This window comes from Tympanuchus pallidicinctus, unplaced genomic scaffold (genome assembly GCF_026119805.1).
Source record: "Tympanuchus pallidicinctus isolate F22 unplaced genomic scaffold, pur_lepc_1.0 scaffold4, whole genome shotgun sequence".
NCBI lineage: Eukaryota > Metazoa > Chordata > Aves > Galliformes > Phasianidae > Tympanuchus > Tympanuchus pallidicinctus.
Window position 1 is genome coordinate 32370001 of NW_026294758.1, and position 13870 is coordinate 32383870.

Sequence of the window (13870 nt, forward strand, 5' to 3'; positions counted from 1 at the left end):
AACAGGCTTTCCAAGGAAGTGGTTGAGTCATCATCCCTGGATAATATTTAAAAGACTTGTAGATGTAGTGCTTATGGACGTGGTTTAGTGATTGACTAAACTTGTCAGTGCTATTGAAATGTTAATGAAATGTATTTGATGATGTGAGAAAGCCTTTTCAGTGTAAGTGATCTTACAGCTTTGTAATCTCCAGGCACATGAAGGAGAAGAAAATCATCAGGAGTTTGGATTCACCAAGGGAAGGTCATATCAGACCAACCTTCTAAGTTTCTATAATGAGGTGACCAGCCTGATAGATGAGGGGAGAACAACTGTTGTTTTCCTGGAGTTCAGTAAGGCCTATGACACTGTCCCACATAAGATTCTAATAGATAAGCTGTTGAAATATGAGCTGGATGAGTGAAGTGGATCCAAAACTGTTCAGTTCCATCTGTGCCTTAGCATTTCTGATCCCCTCTCTATATGTCCAAATAGCACCCCTGTACTCTTCCCAGGCCATATCGATAGTGCTTTTATTCTATCTGTTTTATTCAGAAGCAATTGCATGCCTGCACTTATTTCACTTATTTTGTTTCTCTTTCAACTCAATAAAAGATTTAATGTAGTACAGAGTGCTTTTATGAACATGCTTTCATGAATTCCATAATAAAAGCTAGAATTCCATATAGCATGCAAGGAATAGAATGTGTAAAATGTATTTTTTTTCTCTTCAAATTAAATATTCACAGTAAACAATTGAAATACACCATCAATAAACTAGAGTCTGCCTTGGAAAGACCAGAGACAAATGAAATACAACCATAGTTCATCTTAAACTTCTCTTAAAATCTTTGAGGAAAGGTGGCATGAAATCAAGAAAACAAACCAAAAGGAAGAAAAATTGAATAATCTGATAATGCTTAGAATATAGCAATACTACTGGATAACATTGCATTCTGGTTCAAGTATTGACAGGCCAACCAGAGGTGAAGCACTGCGGGATCTGGTGCTCACCAGTGCAGAGGAGATCATTAAAGGCATTAAGATTGGAGGCAGCTTAGGCTGCAGTGACCATGTGCTGGTTGAGTTTGTGATCTTGAGGAATGTGGGCCAGGGAAAGAGTGTGGTCTTGCAGTATTCTTGGTCCTGGTATATTTAAAATAAGAGCTAGTATTAATTCTTGCATGACGTTTTCTCAAATTCTTGTATGACCCTTTCCATCCTTCCCTAAAACCTTAAACCAAATATAGAATCACAGAACTGCAGGGGTTGGAAGGGATCTCTGGAGGTCATCAAGTCCAACCTCCCTGCTAAAGCAGGTTCCCTACCGTAGGTTACACAGGAAAGTGTCCAGGTGGCTTTTGAATACCTCCAGGGAAGGAGTTTCCACAACCTCTCTGGGCAGCCTGTTTCAGTGCTCCAACATCCTCACAGCAAAGAAGGCAATGAATGAAAAATAGAGTCAGGACACTGAACTTCGGGAGAGCAAACTTTAGGGTTTTCCCCTTCTCTGTTAAGGTACTGTTGGACGAAATCCCCTGGGAAGCTGTCCTTAAAGACAAAGGAGTGGAGGAAAGCTGGCTACTCTTTAAGGATGTCTTTCTGACAGCTCAAGAGCTCTCTGTCCCTCAGAATAAGAAAGCGGGCAGGGGAGGCAGGAAGCCAGCATGGCTTGGCAAGGACCTGCTGGTCAAACTGAGGGAAAAGTACAGGCTGTACCAGCTGTGGAAACAAGGACACGTCAGCTGAGGAGAATACAGGGGCACTGTCTGGACTTGCAGAGAGGGGATTAGGAAAGCCAAGGCGCAGATGGAACCAAGCTTGGTGAGGAATGTTAAAAGCGAGAAGTAGGGATTCTACAGGTAAGTTGGCCAGAAGAGATAGGCCAAAGAGAGCATACCTCCTTTGGTAATTGAGAAAGGAGATCTGGCTACAACAGATATGGGGAAGGCTGAGGTACTAAATGAGTTTTTTGCCTTGTTCTTCAGTGGCAACCAGGATTCCTGTACATCTCATGTCCCTGAAGCTCACATCCCTGGGCCCACTCTAGGCGGGAACTGAGGGATTAAACCCCCGTCTCTCCCCCTCTACCCCTCCCCCCCCCCCCCAAGCCCGCATGGGCAGAGCAATTCTGAGACCACCTCATGAGACTGAATGTATACACGTCATGCCATACCTATCTGGTAGCCTTCTATGCTGGAGTGATGACAGTGGTGGGCAAAGGGAAGGCAACTGATGTCATATGCCTAGATCTGTGAAAGGTCTTTGACATGGGCCCGCACCACATTCTTATCTCTAAACTGAAGAGATATAGATTAGAGGGATAGACTATTTGGTGGATAAGGAATTGGCTGGAAGAATGTAGACAGAGGGTCGTGGTGAATGGCACTACGAATGTCCAGGTGAAGGCTGGTGATGTGCAGTGTCCCCCAGGGTCTGTCTTGGGACCAGTGTTCATCAACATCTTCCTCAATAACATCGATGACTGGCTCAAGTACACCTTCAGCAAATTTGTCAGTGCCACCAAGCTGAGTGTTGTGGTTACACATTAGCAGAAAATGTCATCCAGAAGGACCTAGACAAAATCAAAAGGTCAACCTTATGAGGTTCGACAGCAAAGTGCAAGATTTTGCACTTGGGTCGGAGTAATCTGGGATATGTATACAGAGTGGTAGAAGAACTCCTTAACAGTAGCTCTGCAGAGAAGGACCTGGCAGTCCTGCTGAATGAAAAACTGAACATGAGCCAGCAATGTGCTGTTGCAGCTCAGAAGGCCAGTGGTATCCTGGGCTCCATCACAAGAGGGATGGCCAGCAGGGACAGGGAGGTTGTTGTCCCTCTCTACCCTGCCCTTGAGAGGCCCCATCTGGAGTACTGCGTCCAGGTCTGGAGCCCCCAAAACAGAAAAGATGAGCCAATGGAGAAGGTCATCTCCACAAAGATGATCCTAGGGCTGGAGCACTTTCCTTGTGAGGACAGGCTTCTTCAGCCTGGAGAAAAGAAGGCTGTGAGGAGACCTCATTGCAGACTTCCAGTATTTAAAAGGGGATTATAAAAAGGAGGGGAGTCAACTTATTACGTGGGTAGATAGTGATAGGACAAGGGAGAATGGTTTTAAGCTCAAGGAAGGAAGGTTTAGATTGGATGTCAGGGGAAGTTCTTTGCAGAGGGAGTGGTGAGGTGCTGGAACAGGCTGCCCAGTGATGTTTTGGATGCTCTGTCCCTGGAGGTGTTCAAGACCAGGTTGGATGGGGCCCTGGGCAACCTGGTCTAGTACCAGATCTGGAGGTTGTTTGCCCTATCTGTGACAGGTGGTTGCAACTGGGTGATCCTTGGGGTCCCTTCCAACCCAAGCCACTCTATGGTTCTGTGAATCTCATGGATAGTCCGTGATTATCATTTGGAGAACAGCTGACCTATGACTTCTTGAATAGAGAAATCACTACAGCTTAATGGAGAATTGTCTATTGCTGAGACCTGTGTCATTCAACGTTTAAACACCACAAGGCCTCTTACTTTCCTTAGTCAAAATCAACACCTGCAAAGTTGTGACTGGTGGATCACAGAGCACTAAGATATTTATTCATATAATTGCTAACTAAGAATAACTTTCTCTTACCATGTTCCAAACAAGAATGTGGGAATAAGTATTCCTATGTAGTTTTCAAGCAAAAATGTGTAGTGTGCTTTTGATTATACAAGGTCATATCTTGTCTGCTCCATTGTATCTCTCTATATTGCCTCCATTACCAATTGCTTTGTCAGCTTGTGCAGATGAGGTCTATAATATGCATACCTACCTTAGGAAACCCAGATAGCTATTTGTCAAAAATATGCACATAGGTGAACAGATGTAGCATTCAAGTTATATGTTTGGTAACTCAGATGTGGTAGTGATGAGAAATTCACTTTTTATCACCAATATTTGTTAAAAATATGTTGACCAAATGGTAAGGACTTGTGATACAGATTCTCCAGGCATTCCACCAAGGCAAAAAGAAGATCAGCATGAATCCTGATAATCTTCTTCAGGCTTGAAGACAAACTTGAATGATTGCATCTGCAGTTCTTGTTTCCCCCAGATTTTCTTCTGCTTGTACTGACACAGTGAGTTTTCAGTAAAGACACTGGAAACACACCAATGCAAAACTAGTATCTGAAGTTTGAGCCAAGCCCAGCTGCTGCAGTTGGTAACTTATTATTACAGGCAATGATGAATAATAAACAGAAATCATTTGAAAATGTCAGTTTGTAGGTACAAACAAGTTAATTTTTTTACTAAGATTTTATAATTAGGTATGAACTGTCTTATTTCATTAAATAAATAAGGATCTGAATATTTCAGTCATTTAAGCTGAGTTGCCAGAGTCCTGAATCATGTCATAGCAGTCATGATCGCTATCCCTGCCTGTTCCCTTGAGGCCTCCCTCACATGCTCAAAGACCAGCACGCCATTTCAGCATCCTTTATGCCCTCCACTCAGGACTCACTTCTGGCATCAGGACCACCACCTCCTGCCTGACACAGTGAGGCCACACTGGTCCCCAGCTTCCCACAGCTTTGCCCAGCCCAACCAAGGGCCCCGCAGAGCCAAGCCCGCTCTCAAGCCCATGTCCAGACCCAGTCTCAGTTTCATTCTCATCCTGGTGCCCGGTGCTAGTGCAACCCTCTGCTGTCCTGCTTCTGGTTGATGAGATAGGACTAAACAATACTGATTTTAATTTTAAAGAATATCAAGATAGTCAACTTACTTCTCTAATGAACTTTTTTCTAATCTCTCTTTCTCTTTCCTCTGACGTTCTTTGTTCTTCTTGACTCGAGCCTCCCAGAGTCCTCTTATGAGCGAAAAGTCAAATATTATCACCTGATGCCCCATACTGCTGACATTAAACTTCTCCTGCAAGAACAAGGCATCGTGAACATTTAATGCAAGCACTAAGAAAAAAATAAGGAAAACAACCATCATGTTTCAGCAAACCTACCTGGGCAAAGAAGAATCCAAAATAATAGTAATACAATGTGCTCTCTACCTTATGTATTTTTTCTAGAGTTTTGTGCCCATAGTGATCAATGCAGCATAGAAGGGATTTCCACACAAAATGAACTATAGACGAGGGTTGAATGTTGAATTTATTGAGCCCTTGCACTTTTCCCTTTCTAAAATAAAGACACAGTTGCAAAGAACTACTAATCTAATGAAAATAATTTGAATGACTTTGTGTTTTCTTACAATCTAGGCAACGAGCATTAAAAGAAGTAATAAATTATTTATTAATCATAAATCATATACTTCAGCTTGAGTTCCCACTGTATTGTTTTTTATGCAGCCACATTGATTCTGTCTCATAGTAATTGTGTCCATAAATATATCCTTATCTGTGAAATGTGTTAAAACACCTACCCTATAACATACAGTGAAAGATTAACAATTGTTGAAATAAGTTAGTGTTTGTGAACACGATACCAATTTATAAGTACATGTAGAGTTTCTTTCCAGCAGTTCAAAGTATAAAAGTATTAGGTTCTGAGAACATCTTTTTATGTGCGGTTAAGAACTGAACTGAACTAGAGGCTAGTTCATCAATCTTTCTCTGTTGAATTAAGAAGACAGAAAAACTTCTTGCAAGGAGCCTTCCTTTTCCTGACGTCAGTGATAAAGTACTCATTCCCTTTAATAAGCATCATGCTTGAGCTTGGCCAGATAAGAACTTTAAAGTCTTTCAGCTCTAGGAAAGAAATCTACAGTATCTTTAATAAGAGAAAACCTTGTAGTTACTCCTTATGAAACATAGTGTGACTAGCAATATGATGTTCCTTCCTAATTTGTAGCAATGGTTCAGTGGCAAAAAGAGAAAAAAACATCCTTGATATCACTAACAGAAGTGCAGATATCAATTTTCATAAGTAAAGCAGTACTCTTTTAGTCTCTTGTTGGAATCACTGGTGAGAGTGCAAGCCTCACAACACTTTTTTTTTTTTTTTTTTTTTTTCATTAAATGCAGCTACATCATCTACTAGTGACTTCTGTCAAGTTTAGTCCTTCAAAAAGTGATCCACTAAACCACTGTGAACGTGTATTATTAAATAGAAATTTGAAAGATTTTAAAAATAATTGCTTCCACCAAGATAAAAGTACTTTGTTTAAGGTTAGGTTTTTTTAGATGCTACTTTTATTATACCACTCATTAGCTTAAAAAAAAATAATGGAAAAAATGAAACTGCACTGAAATATCTACTGATAATTGGGAAAGTAATGTGCCCTTTCCCTTACAGGATATTTTTAAGGTTTCTGTCTTTCTGAGGAAGAAGCGGAAAATATTCTCCCCTCTACATTGTTCCACTTGTAGTTTCATAACTGCCTCTTTCTTCTTCATCTCTCTTTAATACACAACATACAAAGAAATAATATTTTCTGAGCCAGAAAACACCCTCATATCCTCTAGAAGACACATAGTGTGTACTAAAATGAATTATGCAGTTATACACTAAGAAGAAAGGTTCCTACCTGTCCACCTTATTTGTCATAATTGTAAAACTACTCCAAATGCTGGCACAGAGATACTGGTAAGAGATTGATATTTTTATAAGACAAAGTCTTCTTTACCTTAGTAAAGATCTTAGATCTACTATCTTTGCTGTTCATAGAGGTTGTTTATATTTACAAGCACTAATAATTACGCAAAAAATAATTTTATAACTTATCTGTTACTGGTTGCTGACAATAGACAAGTTAAAAACCTGCTAATAATAGTGTAAAGAGAATGATGACCTTATTCTCAGTTGAATGGTTTATCAATAATCAGATATACCTTTTAAAATTGCTTTCATCTGTTATCACCTAAAATAAAACACTCACCTGAGTTGTCTAAACCAAGAAACAGCAGCAAGGACTTCCTCCTCACAGTCACTGCAGTCACTCTGCAGGCTCTAATTCATTTTAATTCATAGCTAGCGTTTTGGGAGGGCTATTGCGGGAGCTGAATTGCTGAGAGATGTTGAAGTGGCAGTTGAGCACTCAAACTCTGTTAAACCTAGATGGCCTTAATCAACACAAAGTCTAAGTGAATTCTGTAAGTATTTTATTTTTTTGACTTGTTTCCCATCTTCCTGTCTGCCAGGTTAAGTCATCTGTTCTTTATGAAGACATTGATCTAGTAGAGACTCAAGGTGAAAAAGTTCATTTGATTTTCATCCACAAATTGGATTACATTGCATGCATTGGGATTTCTCTGCAATTGTAAAACCAGGTACAAGTGGAATACAGCTAGGAGGTAAGAGGCGCCCATCAAAACTCCTGAGGACTATTCTGTTCAAACTGAACACAGCCACAAATATGATGTGAAGACAGCATCTACCAAGGCATAATTAGGTGGTTGAAAGTTTAATGCTGTCTTACCTGGGTAACAACTACATATGTAATCTGCTGGAGATTCTCAGTTCACCTTTCTTATCTAACATTCTACAAATGCTCTTTCAGTCTTATTAGAATTATTAGTGAAAATACATTATGAAAGAAAGGCTCTTCAGCAATGTAATCTGCGAGAGATACAAAAGTAATGTATCCTATTTTATTGTGCTGGCCTATGACATCACTGATACTTGCTGATCATTCATAGAGACCAAACAGTGGATGTGTGTTTGCCAAATCAGGCAGTGTGTGGTGTGTTTCAGCAGTGGTGACAGCAACATGAAAGATGAGCCATGTTCCAAACAGCCGTGCACAACTGTCACACCATGAAATGAAGTGTCTCAATCTGCTCGTCCATGCAAATCAATGGATTACAACCAGGAAACTGTATACGGAGCTGACTCTTGGCTTCAGAAGAAATGATGGTAGCAATACTGAAATATTGCAAATTTTGTGCCAGGTGGGTGCCACAAATGCCCACACAGGAAGAGAAAGAACACCATATGGAAGTTTGTCAGAATCTATCAAACCAATATGAGAATAAGACAGTGCTGACTAAGCTGAAGGCTCACACTTTCTGAGTTAAGACAGAGAATACCAGGTTTCTCTTGCTGCATGGTAACACAAGGGCCATATCAATATGAAGACTGTGGCGCACATATCTTGGCCCTACCACACGCAGTCTTGGCCCTACCACAGGCAACATATATTCTGGATTTGGCTTTTGACTTCCACCTGTTCAAGTCAATAAAGTAAATAAGCTGTGTGGGCAACACTTTCCTTGCAACAATGCCATGACAGCAGCTGTGAAACAGTGAGTCACCTCTGCTGCTGCAGATCATTATGAGCACAGCATGCAGACTCTTGTTCATTTCTGGTGAAAGTTAATAGTGGTAGCTACATTGAAAAATAGTGTTTTGTAGCAGAAAATTTGCTGTATCAAATAGTGTTACTGTGCTCTTTATATCTGTTGTAGTTTCCATGGAAATAAATAGGAGCCATTACATTTGGAGTGATCTAGGCATCATAATGAGCGTACAGAACTTTCCAAGGAAGAGGACGGTCAGTAACATAAAGAGAAGAAAATATCTGCTTAGATATCTGCATGGAATATTTTTATTTTATCTTTTATTTTATTTTATTTTGTAAATTCCCCTAAAGATATTCAGATAGTTCTTTAGCACCTGCCTTATATTTTCTTCTTCCTGTTGTGTGAGGACCCAGAAGCCATAGACTTAAATCTATTCATTAAGGTGTTTAAAAACCACAGATTGAAGAAGGTATCTGCCTTATAATATCTGCATTCTTTATTACTTATTATTTATTACTTATAGTTATTTAGTAGATCTGGTATGCTACCTCTTTAAAAACCTTGTTCCTTATAGCTACTGATATCTCCAACCCCATTGACTGCTCTACCACAGACTTGCTAGATATTTTCAAGGCTATCTTTGAAAATAGCCAGTACTCTCTCTCATGTCTGCTGAGTTCTACCTATCCCCACTTGGCCGTTGGCCCCCGTTACCAATGCAGCTTTTGACTCTTTGTTTTGGTTTGTTTTTCTGTTTTGTTTCTTTTACTGGGTTTAGGAAAAACAAGGAAAATGATCATTTGCACTACATCTGGAAGTGTTACAAGCCTGTGCTACAAAAGGCCACTCAAGCAACTGGCTTTTAAAATGTTAAAGGAGCTTCATCTGAGTAAGCTGTTCATATACTACCAGATGCCACAACATCACTGACCTTTGAGAATCAAACTGTTTAAGTACACATATGCTAAAAGTAACACTGAAATCCTACAGAAGTTCGCAGAACTGCACTTCAAAGTACAAGCTGCATTGGATTAACAATATACAACATTTCTGTAATAATTTTAGCACTGTACTGATGTGTAGTCGCACTAAGGAGCGTACTACACAAAATTAAAGACAAGATTTTCTTTCAAAAGTAGTGGAGCACAGGGGGGAAAATGTTCTTAAATATGAAAACTGTACAGCTTTCCAGGACTGACAATACCAAGTTTCCTATGGCTCTTTGCTGTCTATCAAAGTTATCCCTGTCTTGAGTGGTTTGAAAACAGCTAGTCAGATGGCAAAATTATATTGGTTTTATTATATGACAGTTTAGCCTCCTCTGAACAGTTTTAGTATCAGTGTTAATGGCCAACAAGTCTGTACTGTGCATTTGTAGAATAAGACCTATGTCTTCTCTTTAATCTCAAAGTTGTACAACGTAGTTTTGTTATTACTAATCAGACAATATTAGTTAGTGTTAAAGCCCTCCAAAGTCTGAATGTCAGAATGAACACCAGGCATACCTTCATTTTGCTGAGTTACCAAAATGTGAACATTTTTGTTCTTCAATTTGTTTAACTTGAGACAATTTCTTTTAGATAATCACTATAGGAGACCTGCTGTAATCTTATTACTGCCTGGATTACACAGGGGAAAATGTGGGTGAAAATGTCTCCTAGTAATCTTGCAAATAATTTCTTACAAAATAAACTCACTCACACAATGTGTGTTTCAGAATGATCAATTTATCCCATGAGTAATTCAAGAGAACTTGACATTGGATAGCATCTGAATATGTTTCTTTCTTTCTTTCTTTATGTACTTATTATGAAGGAAAGATTAAATTACAGAAATATGCTATGATTGAAAAAACACTAGAAATGGTGACAATGTTCAAAGTTTACAACAAGCACAGCTCATACGTGGGTCAGTGTTACACTGTGCCACTTTGGGAGAGGGAAGGAACTGCAGAACAGGAAGCTGCTCTACCATTCCTAGTCTTGCTGCTGGAAACAAGCCCTTGTTATATACCCTCAGGGCATTATTCTCCACACTGGATTTGCAGGTAAATTTGTAGCTAAACTCACCAAATATGCAGGTTTAATAGTCTGTTTTAGGGAAGAGATAGAAGCAGGTTTATATACTTCAAATCACATATGCATCCATGTATAGGAAGCACATATGCAGGGATCACAGCAGTCCCCAGTCTCCCTGGAGGCACTGGTCTGTAGACATCCAGAAAATTCTGCTACACCACAGAATAAATAGAAGTGGAAAGGGACAAGCTGCTTCAGGCTGGAGAAAGTCATCCTGACACTTGGACACAAGCCTAAATGTTTGGGGAGTTTGAAATGTTCCTTCCTGCTCCCTCAAGAGCACATTCTAAGCCAGCCAGCTCCTAGAAAAACAAACACAGACAGTAATATTTCCAAACTATTAGTACAGCTTTCACTGAAATTAATTTCAGAAATCAGCATTTTTGCATATCACAAGGTTTAAGCCTAAATGGTCTGATAAATCTAGTTAATTTTGAGTTTTCTACTTATATAAAGTAAGTTTTTAAGAACAGAATCTTAATTAAGATATCAGCCTGTTTCACAAAAAAAAAAAAAAAAAAAAAAAAACCACAAAACTTTTGCACTGTTTATATACCATAGCTAGTAGAGCAAAGATTGCATATCTTAATGTATTCATTATTCTTTAGGTAGGAATAACTGTGAACATCAAAAATTAAAAAGATATGTGAATACATACATGAAATCGCTGAGCTTGGTTCCTGCACACTTTTACATATCTTTGTTCAGTTCTGCAGCACAATTGCAGTTTTCATTAATCTGTTCATATTCTAGATGTAAGTTAATCAGTCTCACAAACTTTATCACTGCATTCTTCACACCTTGAATATTTCTTATACTTTCTCAAATGTTGTAGTACTAATATGTTTGCCATCAAGCATGACAGATGTTACATATGCGATGGGATTTATTATAGATGTACTTCCCTTGCACTTCAGTGAGTTGACTAATTATTCAAAGCAATTCTTCCATTGACAATGTAGATAACAAAACACTGGACACTGGCACAAATCTATTCTTTATTTTTTCACAGAGCATTAGTGAAGAGAAATATAATACTCGCAAGATTAAGGAGTGTCTGGTGTATTCGAAATGGGGTTATATTTTAAGCCATTTTTTGTCAAAGGGATGCCAGTGAGCTCAAAAGTGTATTACATATTTTTAAGGTTGTTGAATCTACAAATTTAGCTGTAGTCAGCAGGTGGAAAGAACTGTTAAAATAAACCGGAAAGCCTGAGTCTGTCCAATAATTAGAGATTCCCCACTTCATTAGTTACAAAGATCCACTGCAAATAAAGATACAGAGAACAAAATATGGAGGCTTTCATATATAATTAGATGGTCTTAATTAATCAGAAACTCGAGAGAAGAGTCTCAGGTTTCTCAGATCTGTTCTATGTCATCAGATCTTTTAGCAACACCTAATTGACTTATTCATCATAAGCCTAGTGGACTATGGTCAACCCAGGAAATGGGGCTGCTATTGTTACCTTTCATGTACTGGAACCAGTCCATGTAGTTATCTGTATGGATGATAACCTCATAAATTATATTTCAGATTGCCTTTTCTAATTGAGAATAGCCACAGAATTGAGAATAACCAAAATTTTGATGATGTCCTTTTGTTCCTTTTGATGTGTCCATTTTCCATGCAGTGATCTAACAGGAATCCTGTACTACCTTCTGCATTTTCCCTTGTTGTAGAAGCAAAGCAAAAAGCCATGACTGACCTGTAGTATTGAGCTTTTTAGTCATTTCTTATTTACACATATTGTGAGTAAAATGCTCATAGCCATTTCCTAAACACTCAGATTCTTTTATGTAGGATGACAAGCACAAACAATTTAGATAGGCAGGAGAAGATGGTATTTTAAACTACTTCAGCAATCAAGTTATTCCAGCTCAAATGGCTCAAACTCCACCTCACAGCCATGAAGTAGCACTGTATTATCTCACTGTCCTCACTGACCAGAGCTATATCTTTAGACTTTTCCAACAAACTCTCCAACTGTCTCTTGGCATTTGGATAGGAGGTACAGACAACAAAGACAGATGGGCATCCTTCTTGTAAAAGTTCTTCACCCTCATTCCAGTGAAGAGCAGTGTGGATGAAACTCCAGTAGGATCTACCTCTTTGGTTAATACATCTTGTCTATCACTGACCTTCTCAAGTTAACTGCTCCCTAAGTTAACAGCTACTAAGAAGAAAACTAGTCAGTACCTTAGCATAGAGTTTACATGTCAGTGACAGACAGCACTAAATATTCAGTAGCAACAACAAAAATAATGACAACATCTGACTTAAATGATAGGTTTTGCTCACAAAAGATTTAGCAGATTAGATTTTCTATACCATGCTAGATTAGATGTAAGTGGCCTTCAGAAAAAGAACCTCTATAGCTCTTCTTAAGTTCCACTCTAAATTTTGGCAAACAACAAAGATAAATGACCAATCTCTCAAACAATTTTTTTATTGAAAATCACTTGCACACCAGCATATGTCCTTGAGATGTAATAGCAAGGGTTTATTACAACTGAGTCATAAGTGAGCAAGTAGCTGGAAGTCTTGAAAACCTCACTAAATTATAAAGTTTGGATTTGTCACAGATGTAAATCTTCTTAGAGAAATGACATGTAGTATGAGTCTTACAATCTTTAAAGGTACCCAGCAAATACATCACTTTGGATTAATGCTTTCAGCTATTTATCCCATATATATTGGCATTTAAAAATCCACAATGTAGTAACAGCAGAAAAGACCTGATAAAAACATTTCGGTTTCATTACTTCCTACCTTGACCCCACACACCTGAAGAAACACAATAACCAGCAAAATTCTCACTTACCTGCTACTACAGAACACTAGTGTCCAGAAGTTCTGGATGTACTCTGTGGTTATTTAATTTGGGACACAGAGGTTGTTTATAGCAGCAGCATAGCTGCTGAACCCCGCAGCGTGACTAGCCCTCCAGATGTACTAATATGCTATATTTGTAAAGTGACAACATGATCTGAGGTCTTACAGCAGAGACATGAAGAGGATAAAATATCTACACTGCATGACTCAACACAGGAAAAGGAACAGCAGTGTAAAGGGAGTAGCATCTCATTTGCACCTTGGAAAGTGTGACAGAGCTAAAGTTATTCATGTGTATGCGTTTTCCTTGGGAAAGAACAAAACAATAAAAGTACTCTGTATTCCTCTTAGACACTCTCTCTTCTTCTTCATGTGCACACAAGTTTGTGATAGATTGAATAGACAGACTGCATCACGGTACAGTTGCGCTGAGTGATTGATTTATAGCAAATACTGCTTTTACTTGTTCATTTTTTTATGCCAAATGCTGAGTATGGATGTCTGAATGCCTATGAGTGTTGCTACTGAAAGAAGTATCACTTTGGTACATAATATCTCTCAGGATGCTCTGAGAACTAGCAATTCCCTTAGGGTTCCTCAGGAGTTATTGTCAATGGGGCTCCCCATAGGAGTGGCCTTGGCAGGACCTGGCAGCTGAGCAAGTCCGGGGTTCAAATAGGTTTGTCTGTCCATGAGCTATGCTGCTGCTATAAACAACCTCTGTCATACAACCTCTCTGTCTCTAAGGACAGCTTCCC

The 13870-nt window shown here is 39.0% G+C and overlaps 1 protein-coding gene across 4 annotated transcripts in view; it reads right to left on the reverse strand.

Annotated features, from left to right (window-relative positions):
- LRRC2 (leucine rich repeat containing 2) overlaps positions 1 to 13196 on the reverse strand; it is an 82290-nt gene extending 69094 nt beyond the window's left edge. For 2 of the 4 annotated variants that reach the window (XM_052701214.1, XM_052701211.1), the window contains exons 1-3: positions 13102 to 13196; positions 10268 to 10578; positions 4731 to 4876 (exon numbers count right to left, since the gene is read on the reverse strand). In XM_052701214.1, coding sequence (XP_052557174.1) covers positions 4731 to 4855 — 125 coding nt within the window. In that variant the 5' untranslated portion in view covers positions 4856 to 4876; positions 10268 to 10578; positions 13102 to 13196. Of the gene's footprint in view, positions 1 to 4730; positions 4877 to 6835; positions 6996 to 10267; positions 10579 to 13101 lie in introns of those variants that run through there. The other 2 variants (XM_052701212.1, XM_052701213.1) reach the window with 2 other exon arrangements.
- Between the last annotated feature and the right edge of the window lie 674 nt (positions 13197 to 13870).